General features: G+C 41.4%; 1 protein-coding gene across 12 annotated transcripts in view; it reads left to right on the top strand.

Annotated features, from left to right (window-relative positions):
- TENM2 (teneurin transmembrane protein 2) overlaps window positions 1-18,791 on the top strand; it is a 615,620-nt gene extending 596,829 nt beyond the window's left edge. For all 12 annotated transcript variants that reach the window (XM_063168605.1, XM_063168602.1, XM_063168601.1 and 9 more), the window contains 6 exons: window positions 2,213-2,388; window positions 3,919-4,154; window positions 9,338-9,634; window positions 11,037-12,651; window positions 15,285-15,415; window positions 16,900-18,791. In XM_063168605.1, coding sequence (XP_063024675.1) covers window positions 2,213-2,388; window positions 3,919-4,154; window positions 9,338-9,634; window positions 11,037-12,651; window positions 15,285-15,415; window positions 16,900-17,661 — 3,217 coding nt within the window. In that variant the 3' untranslated portion in view covers window positions 17,662-18,791. The remainder of the gene's footprint in view (window positions 1-2,212; window positions 2,389-3,918; window positions 4,155-9,337; window positions 9,635-11,036; window positions 12,652-15,284; window positions 15,416-16,899) is intronic.
- Window positions 18,792-20,877: the final 2,086 nt, after the last annotated feature.

The raw sequence follows: 20,877 nt of genomic DNA, 5'->3' as shown, positions 1-20,877 counted from the left end.
TTTTTCTGCTTCAATCTATGTACATCCACATCCATATTTACTTTTTAGACTGCCCTTACACTTTGAATAGAGATTTCCAGTGAGTAGCCCACAGCAATCCCCAGGAATTTTTCCTAGGTTAATTAAAAACCCAGCAATGTGAATGAAAACTTTAAATTAATGTCTCATTTGCATTGCCTAAAATATATTTGCTGATGGGGAGTTTCACCAGCCATTTTTCTGGAAGTTCACCGAGTGCTGCAGAGTCACACTGGAGACACTCATAATTTTTTCTAGTTTGTCCTAAATAACACTGCCTGTGCTGTAAGATTTGACATCCAAGTGTTCTCTTCCTCACTCTGCTCATCATGAAACACACCACATACAGACTCTTAAGGGGCCTTATTAACCTTTAAAATTTTTGAAATTGTCCATTTTTGTACTTTTTATTTTTCCCCTGCAAGACAGATGCTTGGCTGGATCCAGTTCTTCCTTTAGCTGTTCTTTTGGAGTACTTTTCAATATTTTTTGTGAAGACCTCTATAAAGACCTAACCCACTTTCATAGATTATCTCAACATATTATCTTTTTTTTCAGTATCTTGCTGATATGATAATATGTCTATATATAAATATATATGTATCTGTGGGGAGAAACTTGTGACTATATTGGGGAAAATCATGCTGCTTAATCTTTCTTTGATCCTGAGCCACTTAAATGAACACCATGTGTTATTGGTCCCTTTTAGGTCCCATGATGCTTTGTTTTATTGATTTCCTTCTTAGCCTAATACTTCCATTGGTTCTGGTAAGGCTTGTTGCTCCACAGGTGATTTTTTCCTTCCTCCTCAATATTCAGTTGAATGGGTGCAACCATTTGCAATGGATTTGAAAGTCATATATTTTGTTTATTTTAACTGAGGAGCAAATCTGTGTCTTAATTTTTTAGATGTGCTGTACAGTTCAGGTGGCCTAGTCTGAGGTGTCTGAGTGTTTTGATTGTAAAGCCATGTTGAAAGCTCTGCTTTTGTTTTCATCTTTACAGCTAACCACAGCCTACACTGAACTGAGCTGGCTCCATGCTACTAAACGTGCTCCTCTTCTCTTCTGTTACTCTCAGGCAGTGCAATGGATTTACCAGTTCTCTTCCAGGCTTCCTGCTCCCTGCATCTCTCCATCCCAAGGATGACCAGTTGGTTTCAATCTCTGCCTAAACTTTTCCCTTTATCTACACAGGACATTTTTTCTTGCCTTTCTGCTCTCTAGAAGCGCCTTTGCTTTGGTAGCGGCTGGGTGAGAGACTTGCACCAGTAGAGACTTGCAGCAAGCAGAGTGTCAGACTGGAATGCTGATTTTGTTTCAGGTCCCCATTTCTTGCCCCTAAGATCCAAGGGATTGCTTCTTTAGCAAATGTATGCACACAGCTAGAGCATACTGCAGGAAAGGGGGAAAGGGTATGATTTGATTTCCAGCAGCATTCCTTCTCTCCCCCCTCCTCAGGCTTTATACTTCTAAAGAAATTTAACTCTGTAAAATCATGGAAATCTTTTTTTCTTTTTTTTTTCTTTTTTTTTTTCTTTTTTTTTTATCTTTATGCCTCTGGAGCATTTAAATAATTTTCTAAGGTCTATTCTGAGTGCTGGCTGCTGCCCTTTCTACTTTTCATCTTTCATCTTTATGATCCAAAATACTGACCCCAAAATGCAGTTCAATACCACAGATAAGATCTAAATGAAATTATAATGTTGTCAAGCTGATGTATATTTTAATACTTTATGGCAAGTTTATTCCTTGATATGTCACTCAAGACTATACTTAGTTTCCACTAGGTATTCAAAAGCAAATGTGCAGTTTATGCAGTTGTTTATTGCAGTGTCCATCAGAAGTCCACTTCCTTAGAGTGAAATGCATCTATTAAAATGCAGACTAATTTACTAGTTATAATTGTTTGAGCCAAATATGACTTGGTATATTCATAATAATTTAATTAATTTAATAATTTAAAAGATGCTAGCCTGGATTTGCACCCATGTAGTTGAGATCAGTATCTAAAAACTATTATTTCATCATTAGAGACTCTTTCAAGAACAGAGAAATAGATATGGCCAGGATGTTCTTGAAAAGCTGTTTCAGTCTGGGCTTTTTTGCACAAATGTGCTGCATTATTAATACATTGGGTATTGAAATGAACATATATCCTCATGCTTTTTTGCTCTCACTAACTTTTCTATTAGCTATGATCATGAAGGGCGTCTGACCAATGTGACACGTCCCACTGGAGTGGTAACTAGCCTTCATCGGGAAATGGAAAAGTCCATTACCATCGACATTGAGAATTCTAATCGGGATGACGATGTCACGGTCATCACAAATCTCTCCTCTGTGGAGGCTTCCTATACAGTTGTTCAAGGTACCAAAGCACACTTCTCAGCACACTCCTAACCACACACACAGCCTGAGAAAGCAATTCACTAATGATTTGTGTCATTAGTACACTTATGAGCAGGGGGAAACCGTGTAAGGTTTGCAAGAAAAACTCCCATAAAGCTTATTCCTAAAGTGACAGGTCTTCAGGACAGGTAAGAGCCATTTCACAGTCCTGCTTTTATTCAAGTAATTATGGTCACTGTCTGCTGGGCAAAGTTAGTCCTGCCACTGCCTCCTGGGTCAGGGTCACTTCACCCACTTGCATATTTCTCTGTACTTCCCTGCAAAATTGGTTCTGACTTCTGTGCCACAGAGATGCAACCTGACTGCTGGGGGAGATCCTTCTGGAGAGGCTCAGGAAGCCTTCTAGTAGAAGACATCTTCTAAATGTATACACTGCCATTAATTAGAGTGTAGTACAGTCAGGGCAGTGGATGGTGTGTGCCAGAGTTGGCTCTCCCGGAGCAGAGTTACAGCCTGAGGGTGGCAGGAGGCAGCAGCAGCGCAGGCTCAGAGTTTGTGCAGAGCATTCCAGCACCGCCCAGGCATTGCATCTGATGGAGTGGGGTCAGTTATCAAATACAGACTGAAAGGGATTTGGTGAGTGGTGGGGCTTTTTAATTAAGATATAATGTCACTGGAATGAGAATATCACCATCAAACAATAGTCTCCTCCTGACATAAATGTCAACATTTGTAGACTATTATACCGTGACAGGTCCGGTTACAAAGACTTAATTTCTCTTATAGGAGATGATTAATTACGTAGATGCTGTCCTTTTGTCAAGCAGATATTGATGTGTTGCTGACAGCTGCACACTCTGGCACTCCATCCTGGCTGAGAGGGGACTTGGCTGTGTCAAACAGCTGGAGAGCAGCATGGCCAGAGAAGCACAGGCTTGTTTCTGTAACTGCTCTCAAACAGGGGCCGGGTGTGCGCATCAGGGCAGTGAGGGGAGGCAGGAGAGGGAGCCACTGTGGCTGCCAGCTTGCACTGCTGGAGCCTCACACCTTGAGGGTTTAAAGCCATGCTGTAATTCTGTACAAAACCTCGGCTTGGAGACAGTTTTTAAACAGAGGGAAACAAAAAAGAAGAGGCACGCACTTCTTCCTACTTATAAAGAGTCCAGCAATCATCATCTTTTTCTTTTTGTCCTGGAGTTTAATGCTTTGTTGTTTATCCAGCAGTTCAGTTTTCAGGAGTTTTTGTTCATATCAGAAATAAATTACATGGTTCAACACATATCACTGTGCATTTTGATTCACAATTAAGACTGAAGGGAAAAGATAATGAAATAAACACAGTATCTCTCTGCAGGCTCACTGTTACACTACTGTTCTTTACATGAATCAGTAACATCTGTAATTTCCACCATAGTACCACGTAAATGGTAATTGCAGGCTGACTTCATTTAACATCAACAGGAATGCAATAAAAAACCAATCAAATTAAGCTATATGTTTTCTTTATGACTGGAGTAGCTAAATTATTTTCTTTTCATTATTGCTGTAGATCAAGTGAGGAACAGCTACCAGCTCTGTAATAATGGTACTTTGAGAGTGATGTATGCCAATGGCATGAGCATTAGCTTTCACAGCGAGCCTCATGTCCTGGCTGGGACTGTGACTCCCACCATAGGACGCTGTAATATTTCTCTGCCCATGGAAAATGGTTTAAACTCAATTGAATGGCGCCTGAGGAAGGAGCAGATTAAAGGCAAAGTGACGGTGTTTGGAAGAAAGCTCAGGGTAAGTAGAACCTGTTGTTACAATAATCATCCTTTCTTCTTTGGGCAGAAAATTCTTTTGTTTTTATTTGGAAGGATGTTACTTTTGCGTGTTAAAAATGTACAGCTCTGGGATTGTCTTTGCAGAGCTCAGTTGGCTGCATGGGATCATCTGCTTCAATCAGCTATAGAGCTTTGTTACTAAAAGTATTCCAAAAGAGATTGGTAAAAATACCTAAAATATTACAGAATCACAGAATCATCAGTGTTAGAATAGACCTTCCAGATCATGTAGTCCAGTCATTGCCCCACCCCACTGTAATTGCCCCAAACCATATCCCCAAATGCCATATCCCAATGCCTCTGGAACACATCCAGAGATGGTGACTCCACCACCTTCCTGGGCAACATACTCCAATGCATGAGCACTCTTTCAGTGAGAAAAGTTTTTCAAATATCTAATCTGAACCTCCCCTGGTGCAACTTGAGGCTATTTCCTCTTGTCCTTTCATTTGAGATATGGCAGAAGTGACTGACCCCCATCTTGCTAACTCCTTACAGGGATTTGTAGAGAGCAATTAGGTACCCCCAAACCAACTTTTCTGCAGATTAAACACCCCCAGCTCCCTCAGCCATTCCTCTAAAGGTGTTTTCTAGAGCCTCCCCCAGCTTCATTGCCTTGTTGCTGCAAAATTCTCTGCCTCTCAAGGGAGTGGGAATCTGAGCACTCACCACTTGTAAAACTGCCAGGACAGCCTTACCCTTGCTGGTACTGGGGAGCAAATACAGCATTCTGCTGCTGTGAAATCCCCCTACAGACTCACTGAGACAGGCATGTTGTGTTTGTTCCCTTTCTCAAATGGCAGATTGGAAAATAATTGCCATAATTACAAAATCCTAAGCACAGGATAAGGAAGACAGTCAAGTCATGTAATCCGTCCCCTGCCAAATTAAAGATCTGCTGCAGCTGGATTAATCCCATTCTGTGCTTTGCTGGCCTGATTTTCACTGATTTTTTTTGACTGGACTACTTCAGTATGTGCAGTTTAGGAAGGGATTTGAGATACTGGGCAGAAAACAAATGCAGTGCTGATCAAGTCCTCACTCTTTTAGCAATCTTTTCAACATTGCTGAACACAAAGTACAGTTCAGTGTGTTCAAGATCACATAGAAAATGCACTATATGCAAGCAATTATGTAGTGATTTACCAAAAAAAAAGAGGCTTGGATGTTATTTTTTTATATTTTCCTATTGCTAGCATCTAATTCCCAGTGTTGAGTTGACAAATTGTAACTCACAAATGCTCAGAATGTACTTACTTGGGAGAGGGGGAAGGCTGGACAAAAAAATTGAATGAGATTAGCAGCTAATCCTTAATGACTAAATTTCATGTCTGTGTAATTGATTTTTGATGTGTTGACCTGCAACAGTTGATTAGAAGTGGAAAACAGGTCAGCTCTACATTTTGACTAGGTGTTGTTCAAAATAAAAATAAGATGCTGAAATGAAATTGCAGTAATCCTAATTCCCAATACTAAAAATTTAATAGAGGTACTTGTGGTAATTAGCTGAAGTTAAGCACATTTTAGTGCTGAAACCTTGCCTGCGATAGGTTTTCTGAGATAGGTTTTTTTGCATCATGTTTATGCAAATCAAAACAATGCTTTATCTAGCAACACCTCAACATTTAATTGTCTGGTGTTAGTTCCTGTAACAATAATCACATATCCATTTAGCTCTTTTAAATGAAAATCACTATGAGATTATCACAGGTTGAGTGGACTGAAAATGAAATTTGAAAACGAGGGAGAAAGCATAGAATTTATTTGCATCTCATTCATTCTAATTCATCTTTACAAGTTGTTTAGTGAGCGAAGCAGAGCGAGTGTGTTGGAATGCTGTGGGGAGCAGGTGGCACACAGTGGCACGGAGCAGGGCACTGCTGCAGAGCTGACAGAGCAGCAGGGCCACCTCCTGGAGCCCCAGTTCACAATCAGTGTGACTGGAGGGTGGGCATTCTTGGTGATTCACCTCTTGCCTGAGTACTTCACCCCACAGTACTCTGGGGAATATTTGTTGGAGCCCATGCCCCTGTGCTTCTTAAAGGGGGCTTATAAAAAGATGGGGAGAGACTTTGTTTTAGGGTCTGTTGTGATAGGGCAAGGTGTGGCAGCTTTATCCAAAAGAGGGTAGATGTAAAGTAGTGATACAGAAGCTTTTTGTGGTGCTGTTGAGAGGCACTGGCTCAGGTTGCCCAGAGCAGTGGTAGGTGCCCCATTCCTGAAGCATTGAGGGTGAGGTTGGAGGCTCTGCAGAGCCTCCTTCAGTTGAAGATGTCCCTGCTCAGTGCAGAGGGGTTGTACTGGGAGATTCACAGGTGACTCCCAACCCAAAGTGTTGGCTGGCTGTAGGAGCCCTCACACAGTGGTGCTGCCTGAGCCCAGGCTCTGCCCTCCCAGCCACACCTGTAGGAATCTGCACACCTGCCTGGGCACGTTTCATCAACCTGAGGAAGGAACTGCACCTTTTTCTTACCCCACTCACTGCTGCTGTGTGATGCACCACACTTCAGTGTCTTGCTGCAGTTTCAGATAAAGTCCTGCTGAGATTCCTGTCTGAAGAGTTTTGATTATGGAGCAGCATCCTGTAAGTGATTCCTGTGGCCAGACCTTTCCAGGGCACAAAGGGCTCATCTCTAGGGCCACCTCAGCAGCAGCCAGGGGAAAACCAGATTAGTGAACAAAAGAGAAAGGGCCTGTTGAGTAATCTGCAGCTGTGATACTTGTGACTGCTCTCAGTGTCCCCAGGAAGGGTGGGAATTATCAGTCTGTTTGGGTTTCTATATAATTAATATGATACTGCAATTACAGTCTCTGGTTTTACTCATTTTACAAATGCAAATGAAGGTACTGAATTCTCCAAGCAGGTGATGTGCGTGTGTGCATCTCCAAGTGACATTTGTGTGTGTGCATGGCTCTTGTGTGTGTAGTCATTTTTAAAAACCTAATCATTTTGTTTTCTATGGCAAAACCAAATAACTGTTATAAAGTTTCTGAGAAAAGAAGGGATACCTGCAGTCAGACTTTCCTTTGTGCAGATTTCTATTGCAGTTACTGTAATGGAGAGAACAAAACCCAGAAATCCTGACTGATTTATGAAGCTTCAGAAGTTACAAAACACCAAAACAAACAAAACCCCCAAAGCTAAAATTCAGTTCATAATCTATCTGAAAGACTTTTCTTTTTTTTTTTAGAAAATCTACTTAGCCATAAGAAATTGGGCTATTTCAGTCATACACTGACCCTTTAATTCTATAGCTAAATGTTTTTGAGGGGTAAAAGCTCTCTTCTGCTCATGAAAAGGGTTTTTTTCAATACGTCTGCCATCAGGGTTGATCCTACAAAACAAGAGTAACCAGCTGAGAAACTACTAATGCTGAGTTTGGCTTCCCTGGCTTTATTTTCATTGCAATGGGAGAGCAGAATATGACGTTTTTGGCCCAAGGTGTTTTAAGAAAAATACTCTGTCTTTTCTGTGAATCACAGGGCAAGTTGTTGCTGGGATAACCTTTGGGAAAACCTAAAGAAAAGAGCTTTTTTTCCCCTAGTAATTGCCCACTGAGGAAATGCAAACTGTTAAAGAGATTAATTTCATTAATGGAAAAAATTAGGGTAATGAGCAATAATTTGAAATAATTATTTCTTTACAAACACAAAACTGTATTAATTTAAATGTGTCTGTATAACTGAATTTCTACTGAGTTGGTTGGGGTGGGAATTGGGTTTACCCCTGCCAGTGAATATATCTCAGAATAATTTTTATATCCTCAAGAAAGGCTCAGGGTTAATTTACATATTGTTTGATGTACAGTTTAATTTTGGATAAGAGGAAACGTTGCATTATCAAAGCCACTGTAAAATATAAGCTAAAGAACAAATTCCCAGAAATTGATGAATACTTTTAAAGTAGTCATTGCTCTGAAATTATATCTAATTTTAAAACTTCTACTTTATTAATGACACATCTACAATTAAATTACTTAAAAAGCTTTATCAAATTACAGCATTAATCTGAATTCTATGCCTTACCCCCCAGTGAATATATTTATGTATCTCTCATTATAACACTCTCCCTAGAAGGCTCCCCATTTGGCATTCTTATTCTCCTTTGCCTCTGTTTGCTCATTTATTTTAAATTAATAAATAAATAAATCTGCCACTGAAACACTTCATGCTGTACTTTGAATGAAAATTATAACAAAAAAAGGAGGGGGGGGGAAAGAAAAATATTTAACCTAATTATTTAGCACCTTTGTTTTCAACACTAGAAGTCCATCTTTCCCAGCCTGTATGATCAGGATTTTTAAGCCCATCCCAAATGAAGGATCTATTGAATATTTGGAAAGTAAATGAAGAAAACAGTAAATGAATGAATTCTAAGCAGGGTCTTGCAATTATAGAAGTGGCTAAACCTCAATAAAGACACAAAAATTTCTTCTGTTGTTCTTAGAGTGATTGTAGGGGAAAGGGCAAAAAAAAAATTGATGGTGGAAGTACAAAATCAAAATAGAAAATAGGAAAATAGAATAAGTAGAAAAATATTCCATGCAAAATAATTTGTTTCTCTGAACTTTAAGACCTCGATGTGCAGAATGTCTGTCTGTTCTGACCATGATGAAAGCTTTTTACTGTAGGATATCACCTCCCATATTGCAGTGAGATGGGAAATACCCCAGTAAGACCCCAAATTATTTCAATATATACCACCAAATAGAAAACAAAAGCTAGTTGATAGGAGCCCTACACCTCTCACAGAATTTCCCTGTTTTACACCACAAACCATGTAAAACAATGATGTACTAACAAGCCAACCAGCATTATAATTGCCATCTTAACCACCAAATTCATCATCCTCCTTCCTATCTCCCCTATAATCCTTACCATCATCTAAGAAATTTAGGATTACCTAAACTGAAGGCCTTCCAAGCCTTAAACAAGAGTTAAACCCTGTTAATTTCTGCTAAAGTCTGCAGGCCATTACCCTGCATCCCCTAAATGCGACTCAGGTGCTTTAGTTAAGCTAGGACCTTCCACTTTACTAGGCAGGTGGGCTTTGATCCCATGATACCACAAAGGCCTCCCCTTTCCCCGCTGTAAGCTGGGTGTGCCCAGCCCTGGCTGAGCTCAGCCTCCTTCCCTCACCAGGTGCACGGCAGGAACTTGCTGTCCATCGACTACGACCGCAACATCCGCACCGAGAAGATCTACGACGACCACCGCAAGTTCACGCTGCGCATCATCTACGACCAGCTGGGCCGGCCCTTCCTCTGGCTGCCCAGCAGCGGCCTGGCTGCCGTCAACGTCTCCTACTTCCTCAACGGGCGCCTGGCCGGGCTGCAGCGCGGGGCCATGAGCGAGAGGACCGACATCGACAAGCAGGGCAGGATCGTGTCGCGCATGTTCGCCGACGGCAAAGTCTGGAGCTACACCTACCTGGAAAACGTGGGTGCTGTCGTGTGTGTGGTGGTGTTCTCAGGGGTCCCAGGACAAGGGAAGAGATGAGAATCTTGACTCCATGTTTCAGAGGGCTGATTTATTATTTTATGATAGATATTTTATTAAAAGAAAATTATATATTAAAGCTATGCTAAAAGAATAGAAGATGAGATTTCATCAGAAGGCTAGAAAAGAATGGGATGGGATGGGATGGGATGGGATGGGATGGAATGGAATGGAATGGAATGGAATGGAATGGAATGGAATGGAGTGGAATGGAATGGAATAGAATGGAATGGAATGGAATGATAAAATCTTGTGACTGCTCACAGCCTCCACACAGGTGGCTGTCGTTGGTCATTAAGTAAAAACAATTTCACATGCTGGGTAAACAATTCTCCAAATCACATTCCAAAGCAGCAAAGCATGGAGAAGATAAAGCTTCCCAACTTCTCAGGAGAAAAGATCCTAATGAAATGATTTTCCAGAAAATATGTCTGTGACAGTATCGCCTCCTGGCACAAGCTGGAAGGACACAAAGTTCTCTTTGGCTTTGTGGCACATAAATCACGCACACCTGCTAGCTAAGATTGGTGTATTCCAACTGTTAGCCATCCCTGGTCCAAAATTCCTTATTTTGGTGTATCCCAGCCGTTAGCCATCCCTGGTCTCAAAATTCCTTATTTTTCATTTAGTCAGCTGAATATGACTAATTCTTAATGGGAAATATTTTGTTCATGGTTTCTGTCTTTTGATATTTTCCTGCTGTAGAATGGCAACAAATTAAGACAATGTATTGTGCTTAATTAAGCCCAAAAATGCATGACTAAACCTAAAAAAAGGTTCATGTAGAAATAGGTAATTCATCTCTAATTGTTACTTATTAAATGAAAGTATGGTAGTGCATTTTTACTTAGCCTAATTAGCACACTTCAGTCATAAAAGTGTGTTAAATACTGCAGAACTCTGTATTGTTTTCCCTTTCCCTTCTTGTTGTTCTAAGTAAACCAGAGTTGATGTTCTCTGCTTAGTTTCTCACATATTTCACAGTAACAGTTGTGAATTACAACTGCTGGCAGAAAGATAAATCAAGTCATTTATCTAACTCCTCTGCATCCCTCAGAAAAAAAAAAAAAAAAAAAGGAAAATAAAAAAAAAGTCCTCCTACAGGGAGGACAGCTCACAGGTTGCTAACCTACACTTTCTCTGGAGTGTCAGCCTATTGATTTCCAAGGAGCAGATCCTCTCATCTGGCAACCTGACAATATTCCCAAGCAGCTCTGTGCCCCTGACTAATGTATCTGATTCTCTTTGTACTCATTTAACATTAGTGCCTCTCCAGTAAACTTTCCTTCGGTTCCCTCTCTGGGGCCACATGCTGATAGCTTTGTTGTTGTTTCCCCTGCAGTCGATGGTGCTGCTGCTGCAGAGCCAGCGCCAGTACATCTTCGAGTTCGACTCCTCGGAGCGCCTGCACGCCGTCACCATGCCCAGCGTGGCCCGGCACAGCATGTCCACCCACACCTCCGTGGGCTACATCAGGAACATCTACAACCCCCCCGAGAGCAACGCCTCCGTCATTTTTGATTACAGCGACGACGGCAGGATTCTGAAAACATCGTTTTTAGGCACCGGCCGGCAAGTCTTCTACAAGTATGGAAAGCTGTCCAAGCTGTCTGAAATTGTTTATGACAGCACGGCGGTTACTTTTGGGTACGATGAAACCACGGGTGTCCTAAAAATGGTGAATTTGCAAAGTGGAGGGTTTTCTTGTACCATTCGCTATAGGAAAATTGGTCCTCTTGTTGACAAACAAATCTACAGGTTCTCTGAAGAAGGGATGGTCAATGCAAGGTTTGATTATACGTATCATGACAACAGCTTCCGAATCGCAAGCATCAAACCCATCATAAGTGAGACGCCTCTTCCAGTTGACCTTTACCGTTACGATGAGATTTCTGGCAAAGTCGAGCATTTTGGCAAATTTGGAGTTATTTATTACGATATAAACCAAATTATCACCACGGCAGTTATGACGCTGAGCAAGCACTTTGACACCCACGGGCGCATTAAGGAAGTGCAGTACGAAATGTTCCGCTCCCTGATGTACTGGATGACCGTGCAGTACGACAGCATGGGGAGGGTGACCAAAAGAGAGCTGAAACTCGGTCCCTACGCCAACACCACCAAGTACACCTATGACTACGACGGAGATGGGCAGCTGCAGAGCGTGGCAGTCAACGACAGGCCCACCTGGCGCTACAGCTACGACCTGAACGGGAACCTGCACCTCCTGAACCCTGGGAACAGCGTCCGGCTGATGCCGCTGCGCTACGACCTCAGGGACAGGATCACGCGCCTGGGTGACGTCCCCTACAAGATTGATGACGATGGGTACCTGTGGCAGCGGGGTGCTGACGTGTTTGAGTACAACTCCAAAGGGCTCCTGACCAGAGCTTACAACAAAGCCAATGGGTGGAGTGTTCAGTACCGCTACGACGGGCTGGGCCGAAGGGCTTCCTGCAAGACCAACCTGGGGCATCATCTGCAGTACTTTTATGCTGATCTTCACAATCCAACCAGGGTAACTCATGTCTACAATCATTCCAACTCTGAAATTACCTCTTTGTACTACGATCTGCAAGGGCACCTGTTTGCAATGGAGAGCAGCAGTGGGGAAGAGTATTACGTGGCCTCTGATAACACAGGCACTCCGTTAGCTGTGTTCAGCATCAATGGCCTCATGATCAAGCAGCTCCAGTACACAGCCTATGGGGAGATCTATTATGACTCCAACCCAGATTTCCAGCTGGTCATTGGGTTCCATGGAGGGCTGTATGATCCTTTAACCAAACTCGTGCATTTTACCCAAAGGGACTACGATGTCCTGGCTGGGCGCTGGACATCTCCTGATTACACCATGTGGAAAAATATTGGCAAAGAACCCGCTCCTTTCAATCTGTACATGTTCAAGAGCAACAACCCTCTCAGCAATGAACTGGATCTAAAGAATTATGTAACAGGTGAGACTTCTTCACATTTATAATACATAACACTACAGCTTGGAAGCTGATTTGGGAAAGAAACCCAGCTTCTCTTTACGAGCCCTTTGCTCAATCCTCACATCAAGTTTTTCCTCTTTTGCCTATTAAAAGTGGCTATTTCTGATTCCTTGGCACTACTCTTCCCTGAACAAAGTGCTCTAAGAGAGAAGCCATGATGAATTATAGAGGGAAAAAATATATATATGTTTGTCTGAATATAAAATTTCAGCACAGCCATAGTGCTCTTCCTATTGAACTAGTACTCTGTAAAGAAGTGTTCATTCTAATTCTGTACCAAGAAAAGTGAAGTCATGTATGGGAATCTGGCAGGTTGGTTCAGTATCACAATCCAGAACTGTTCAGATCTCTTTCTTTCAGGGCTACTTTCAAAATGAACCACTGTCTGAGCTCATGGGCACATTAAGAATTAGCACCAAGAATGGATTTAATTAGACCTCTTTTTCCCATTTAACTTTTAATATGCAAACAGTCTTTAGTCTTAAAAATTAAATCCTTGATGTTTTTTAGGATTATTTCATCCTGAAAGACTAATAAATGTTATGGATTTTGTGGAGCCGAGAAACAAAAGTAGTTTTGATCACATATGTTGGAATTGGGTAAAACTTGTAACCCTTTCCTAATTAGGAATAATTTTTCACTTAGTAACATCACACAGTACTTGAACTAGCTGCTGGCAGTTTCTAAAAGGAAAGATAATTAATATGTCTTCAGGAAAAGCTTTTTTTCAGAACTGAATATGCAGTATACAATAATTAGAGTAGTGATACCGTTTTTAAAAGGAATGATCTTAATTTTAGCAGTAATTTGAATTTCAAGCAAAGTGTGCATTTCCTTCAAGGAAAATCACAGCATGTTTCATTAGTACATTGCAACCTAATAGTAGGTGTAACACACCAGTGGTTCTAGTGGAGCAACTTTGCAATTAGGAGATAATGTGATTTGTATCTGATAGTGTGAAAATACTGGTGACTAAAATTACCTCGTTGTCCTAAATTCAACAAAAGTCCTATTTTCCTCCACCACCCTTTGATCTTCATTTTCAACATCATCTTACTATGTTTTTCTACATTCTGAAATTGTATTTATTTAATTTATCTATCCACCAGATGAAATCGAATAAGATAAATTGCATTTAGGTACAACACACACCTTGTAGTCTGTAAAAATACTTAATCAGTGATGCAAATATTTGTTGCTGTAGGACTGAACAGATAAAATTAGACAAGAAATTATTATGGTGGCACTTTGTTGTCATAGTTAAAAAAAAAAAAAAAGAGAACAAAACAAAACACCAAAAACTCTTCCTCTGCAGTCCATTCTTACTGTTAATCCCTGACACTGGAGTTTATTCACAGGTTTTGCTGAAAACAAATTCCTGTAGCAAATGCAGTGCTGCAAAGCACATTAGCTCAGCAAAATAGTAACTGTTTTGTATATAGGTCCTGCTCTGGTTTCTGTGGAATTGGAACAGCTGAAGTGAATTGTTCAGGAGATACCATTTTACCATAAAATAAAATTGAAGCCTTGTGAGGAGCAGTAACCCTGTGCTGTCCAAGGGTTCAGGAAAATACAGTAGGCACTGTGTGATGGAAGATGGATACCGATACCTCACAGAGGCAGAGTATTTTGCTACTAATTTTAGAGTCAAAATGGCTAAGAAAAGAAAAGATTTTTGGGGAAGACAGGCTTTGCAACAGCTCAGCTCACAGAAGTGGAGCCAGGGTAGGCCACTGGAGGAGGGGAGATGGCCACTGGGAAAGACAAGAGAGATTTTTAAGCAAAAATTATCATGAATTCAGGAAACAGAAAATGTAAAATGAGGTCATGGATTCTTTTTTGTTAAAAGAGTTATGATTTGGATAACCAAAATACATAATTAGTTCTTAATAGCTGCAGAGTGCGAATAACTGTTATTAACTTTGTTTCTTAGTTTTTACAGCTAGATCTGAGGATAGAGTTTTTGTGGTTGATCCCACATCTGGAACTTGCAGAGGCTCACCTCAGAGCTGAGCTGTAACACTCTCACACAGCTCCTACTTTCCCTAGAGGGATGGGGAGGATATTTTTGTTGCCTAAATTTAGACATCTGATTTACAAATCTAGCTTCTCACTGCTTTTAATGGAGCCTCCTGAGACCTGATGACAGCTGATGGAAGTAGGACATAGAGGAGAAGCCATGTCTTTCCCCAAAGGACTTTGCAGATGTTTTTAGAGTGTTAACCTAATAATTTACCATTATACAATACAGTTTATAGGTTACACATAGTAGCCATATCAGAAGGTGTCAGAGATGGAACAAGTACTGTATACTGTAAAATGTTTGGATAATTCATGTGCTCTAATGGAAAATATTGAAAGAACCGGTATATCCCTTTTTTTGATTTATTTAGGGTAAATTTAATGCAGTGTAGCAATCCACCTTTTCATAGTGGATTGCCACAGTTCTGTAAAGTTCCACACAATAATATTAATTGTGACTTCAGTTGCTACTTGAAATTAGGGATGTCAAAGATGGATTTCCTAATTTTTCTATTTTCTCTATTTGTTAAACACATGTATTTCTGACTTAACTGCTTTCTTTCAACTTTCAGATGTCAAGAGCTGGTTAGTAATGTTTGGATTTCAGCTTAGCAACATCATTCCTGGTTTCCCTAGAGCAAAAATGTACTTTGTGTCACCACCATACGAGCTGTCTGAGAGTCAAGCGTGTGAAAATGGACAGGTAGGCAGAAAGATTAAATTACTTTTTTTTTATAAGTTTGTCCCACTCTATGGATACCATCACTGCCTCTTCTGTAGTTACAGCAGAAGGCCAAGCACTTAATTCAGTGTAAAGTGAAGTGAGTATAGCTACATTTTATACTAATGAACATATGCCTTTCTTGCCAGCCTTCGTTGTTATCATAATTACAGTGTCATTAGTTTGTCTTTTATTGAGTTATTCCTTGATTAACAAGTTGTAACTCGATTAACTTGATTAGCAATGACAAAGGGAGACTTTGTCAGGGTAATTTATCATCTGTTGTACCTTTGGTAAAACCATCCTAATAATGTGTTCCAATAAACTTAGGTTGGTACTTGTTTTACTGGTAAAAAGGGTTCTACTTCTCACCCTGCAAGAGGTTTTCTTGCCATTTTTTGTCATTTTTCTATTTAGAGGTTTTGATTTGCTATTCCATTTAATTTCAGTTACAGTGTTCATACTTGTCAGGTTAATGGTGAACACTATATAGGTTTAACTTTCATAATAAATTCCAGCCCATTTAATAAACTTAAGAAGAGTACTAGGCCAATTCCAATCCTACTCTTTGCTAGGCTTATTTCATCTTTGTGGTAATACAACAAAAATAATCATATAAACGTAAACATACCACTTTCCCAGGCTTCCAAGTCATTTGAGAGTCTAAACCCCCTCTTCAGGAATTCTTTGGTGCTTTTGGGCCCAAATTTCATCTATTTACGAAAAATCTTATATTCATAAGCCTTTTAGTTATATTTACTGGTTGAAATATCTGGGATAAAGTGTCCACAAGTTAAATGCCATCTTTTAAATATACTGATTCTATTTGTTTTCAGATCTGATTAAAATTGTGCTAGACTTGGGCCTTTCTTATTCTTCTACTGGGCATTATATGATTGGCCAAAATTGAAATGTGTAGTGCATGTATGCTACAGAGGGTGATGAGAAGTATTTTATTTGGTCTTACAGATGGCAGAATTATTTGCTGAATGAGTATTTACCTGATTCTGAACAAGATATGGATGGATGGATGGATGGATGGATGGATGGATGGATGGATGGATGGATGGATGGATGGATGGATGGATGGATGGATGGAATGAATGATGGATAAAATGATGGATGGATGAGGATAGAGGGATGGATAGAATGATGGATAAAATGATGGATGGATGGGGAATGGATGGATGGATGGATGGATGGATGGATGGATGGATGGATGGATGGATGGATGGATAAAATGATGGATGGATGGGGAATGGATGGATGGATGGATGGATGGATGGATGGATGGATGGATGGATGGATGGATGGATGGATAACTGAGGGTGGTCTTTTGGAGTGTAGAATTTTTCTCTGCATGTCTTTCCTTTTAAAAAGCAAAGCAAAGATCATTATTGGTCTCTGAGTATGTTCAGACCTGCATCTTCTTTGGTGTTTTTTTTGTTCTGTTCCTCTTTCCCCAGCTAATTACAGGAGTGCAGCAGACGACAGAACGACACAACCAGGCTTTCATGGCTCTGGAGGGACAGGTCATATCTAAACGATTACATGCCAAAATTAGAGAAAAAGCAGGCCACTGGTTTGCCACGAGCACTCCCATCGTGGGGAAAGGGATCATGTTTGCCGTGAAGGAAGGCCGTGTCACCACCGGTGTTTCCAGCATCGCCACGGACGACAGCAGGAAGATCGCCTCGGTCCTGAACGGCGCTCACTACCTGGAGAAGATGCACTACAGCATTGAGGGCAAGGACACCCACTACTTTGTGAAGGTGGGCTCGGCCGACAGCGACCTGGTGACCCTGGCCATGACCAGCGGGAGGAAGGTGCTGGACAGCGGCATCAACGTCACCGTGTCGCAGCCCACGCTCCTGGTCAGCGGCAGGACTCGAAGGTTTACGAACGTTGAGTTCCAGCACTCCACGCTGCTCATCAACATCCGCTACGGGCTGAGCGCCGACACGCTGGACGAGGAGAAGGCCAGGGTGCTGGAGCAGGCTCGGCAGCGAGCCCTGGCCGCAGCCTGGGCCAAGGAGCAGCAGAAGGCGCGGGACGGACGCGAGGGCAGCCGCGTATGGACAGACGGAGAGAGGCAGCAGCTCCTCAGCACGGGAAGGGTTCAAGGTTACGAGGGATATTATGTCCTGCCCGTGGAGCAGTACCCAGAGCTAGCAGACAGTAGCAGCAACATCCAGTTTTTAAGACAGAATGAAATGGGAAAGAGGTAACAAATTAACCTGCTGTCATCCTTTGCTGGATGAATCAGTAGTCATAACTGTTATCTCCTCTCCTAAGGAGATGAAGACCTAAATGGGGGCACTAGGCTGAGCTACTCTGGGATAGTAAGTGGCAAAAAAGCTCATATTTTTTGAGTTAAATGCTACTGTTCAAGTGATTAAAAACCACATCCTGAAGTGGACTAAAGCCAGACTGAAAACTCTTAACCGTACAAATTAAAAAGTACCCCTGAAATATTACCCACTTGTTCTGGGTCTAAAGAAAAACAAAAAGAAGGCCTCGTATTGTATTACCTCACTCCATTCACACGTGAGCAAACTAAGAAATCCAAGTGGGCCACTTTCACTAACCAGCTGATGAAACACAGATGATTCAGACTGCTTGTTTGATAAATATCCAAGAGGTTTTCATTTAAAGCAAAATACAGATGCATTTAAAACATGACTTTGGGGTGATTTGTGTGTAGCGAATGGAGGACAAATGAAATGCAAGTGAGAGCGCACTGGAAATAGGAAAGGAAAATATATTTAAAAGTAACAAAACCACACTTGCACTCTGACCCTCCACTTGTCTGGCCTGAAGCTTAACTTATTCAAAGAGGGCAGAGTGTAAAGTTACATTCAAAATGGTGGCTATAAATCACTACAGATAAATTTCATACTCTGTTTGTCTTTGAAGATTTCCATTGTGGACAGTATAACACAGTTACAGGGTGTAGTCTGTTTAGATTCAGTAGTTTGTTGGTATCAGTTCCAGTAGAGCTGTGGGCATTGTGTTACACTATTGCAAATGGGCACCACGTCAGATCACCCTGTACATACATCAGCCAGAAGGCACAATCACTGTTTCAGATTTAAAAATTATTAGTGTGTTTGTTTGGTCGAGAAACTGAGACAATCACATTACGGTCACCACAAAAAAAAAAAAAAAAAGAAAAAAAAAGTCTAATAAGAACTTTGGTACAAGAACTTTTTTGTAATATACATGTATGAATTGTTCATTGAGTTTTTATATTAATTTTAATTTGCTGCTAAGCAAAGACTAGAGACAGGCAAAGATAATTTATGGCAAAGTGTTTAAATTGTTTATACATAAATAAAGTCTCTAAAACTCCTGTGAATTAGTTGTCTTCCATTGCAAAATCTTGTAAAAGCAATTCTTGTCTGGCTGTTTCTAATGCACGCAGCATTTTGTACATGGAAATGACTTCCTGTGGTTCAATGGATCCTGCAGGGGGCTGCTCCTTTGATCTCTGGGTAAGCAAAGTCCTTCACATACATCACCCAAAAATCTACTTAGGACACAGGAGAAAATTGGTAAATGCTTTAGAAATGCCCTCCCTCTCTGCACCTCATGACTAGCAGCCCTCAAACTGCTGTGTTTCAATTCTGAAATTAGTTTAATTGCACTGAAGTAACCTCTAAACAGTTTGAAAATGTAGTAACATAATATTAAGTGGAACATGCAAGGCTGTGCTGTGAGCCAGGAAGTCTCCATGAAATCTGTCTTCTTTGGGAGATTGCTTATTTCTAGCACATTTAAAACGGGAGGTAAGATCAAAGAGCCTCTCCTAAGCAAACAGTCACTCCTGGTGATGATAAAAGGGAGCCATCCATCACCCAGAGCCCTGCCGCTTTTATCTCATTTAAGGATGTAGCTGGGGAGCTCTACTTAATTTTGAGAACAGTTTTGCTTTTGGGGTTGTAAATGAGGTTTTTAATGATTCATGATAGCAGCAGAGATGCTCGAGTTGATTATGGGCATAAATTGACTCTGGGGCGTTTTTAAAGCCGAGCAGTTGGGTGCCTGTGTGGAGCAGCACCTGGAGCTCTCAGAAAATGTCTCATTTTTCTGTGCAAATGAGAGCCACCCCACTCTGGCTGGGAGTTACCCCTACCTGGGCACTCCATGGCACCCCCAGCCCTGGTTCTCATCCTCTGAAGATGAACTCTGGCTGCATTTTTAGATAAAGGTCTGACTGTCCATCACTGCAGGTGTTTTTCTTTGCTGAAGGACTCAGAGTGCTGTTACATTATTATTTTGTTCTTTACAAGTGAAATCTCTTAAAGAAGTGGTTTTTTTAATGAGGGAATAAAACACGAAATCACGAAGTAGAGACACTTTGCATTATTGCAGTTTGTCTGGATTACCTGGCCCTGTCCTGGTAAGCTGCTTAGCTCATTTTTTGGGATAGAATTTTTCTTGCAGTTTGAGAATGTTGAAATGAGAACCTCTTGCACAGTCCCCAGTGTCCTTCATTCTGTTACCATTCTCCTAAAGCTGAAACTCTTCAGAACTGGAGATCCTGCTACTTCAAAAGGGAACTCAGTTAAGCTAAAAGGGAAGCATCCTTTGTATATTAATGACTATCAGAGGAGATGTAACAAATTTCAGGGGATGAGCACTCCCTGCTCGCCTCCTTTGCAGCTAACACACACCATCAGGATGTTCTTAACCAGAGTTTTGGGAGATGGTGCTAAATTCTCACCAGAGATCACTGCCCCAGGGCCAGCTGCAGTTTCCAAAGGCAGTGTGCAGCTCAGCACAGGTTGTGTGCAAAGCCCAGCAATACACCTGAGCTCTTAGGCCCAGCTTAGCATTGTGCTGGACCTGAGCAAGGTCATTCCCAGCTCTGCCCTTTCCCTTTGCCTGTGCTCCCAGACAGAGCCCCAGCCCCACTCCCATCCACAGGGATTACCCAGCCTGTCCTCTGGCCAGTGAATGCTCTGTGCCCAGTGACCTAGGGAACCCTGTGTGGTGCACCAAAGAGATGGGAAGAGTTGCTGTATTTTTTGTAATTATGACAAAAGAGCTGAATTCTCTCATGTCTGGAAAAAACAGCTGACTGGTAGAGCCCATTCTAAAGAGTTTTCACTTAACAAATGAGGGAGATAACAGGACTGGTGTGGCCATGGCCAGCTCTCTTGTGGTCCCATCTGGGTCTCCCATTTCTTGAAGTATCTGTTTCTCCCTTTTTCTTTCCCCTTTCCCCACCTCAGACTGGTATCTCCCATTCCTCTCAAAGCTCTTGCTTTTCCTCCCTTTTCCTTGCTACACTTTTCCATATGGAATAGGAGATGTGAACTGGTTTAATTACTCCCTCATAAGATTCTTCTTATGAGGGAGTAATTAAGTGGTGGCTCTAACAGTGACATTGTGTCTGTGTCCCCAGTAGCACTGTGACCAGGACAGAGCAAGGACACCCA

This window comes from Melospiza melodia, chromosome 14 (genome assembly GCF_035770615.1).
Source record: "Melospiza melodia melodia isolate bMelMel2 chromosome 14, bMelMel2.pri, whole genome shotgun sequence".
NCBI lineage: Eukaryota > Metazoa > Chordata > Aves > Passeriformes > Passerellidae > Melospiza > Melospiza melodia.
The sequence above is the reverse complement of the archived record's forward strand: the minus strand, read 5'-3'. Positions and strand labels throughout refer to the sequence as shown.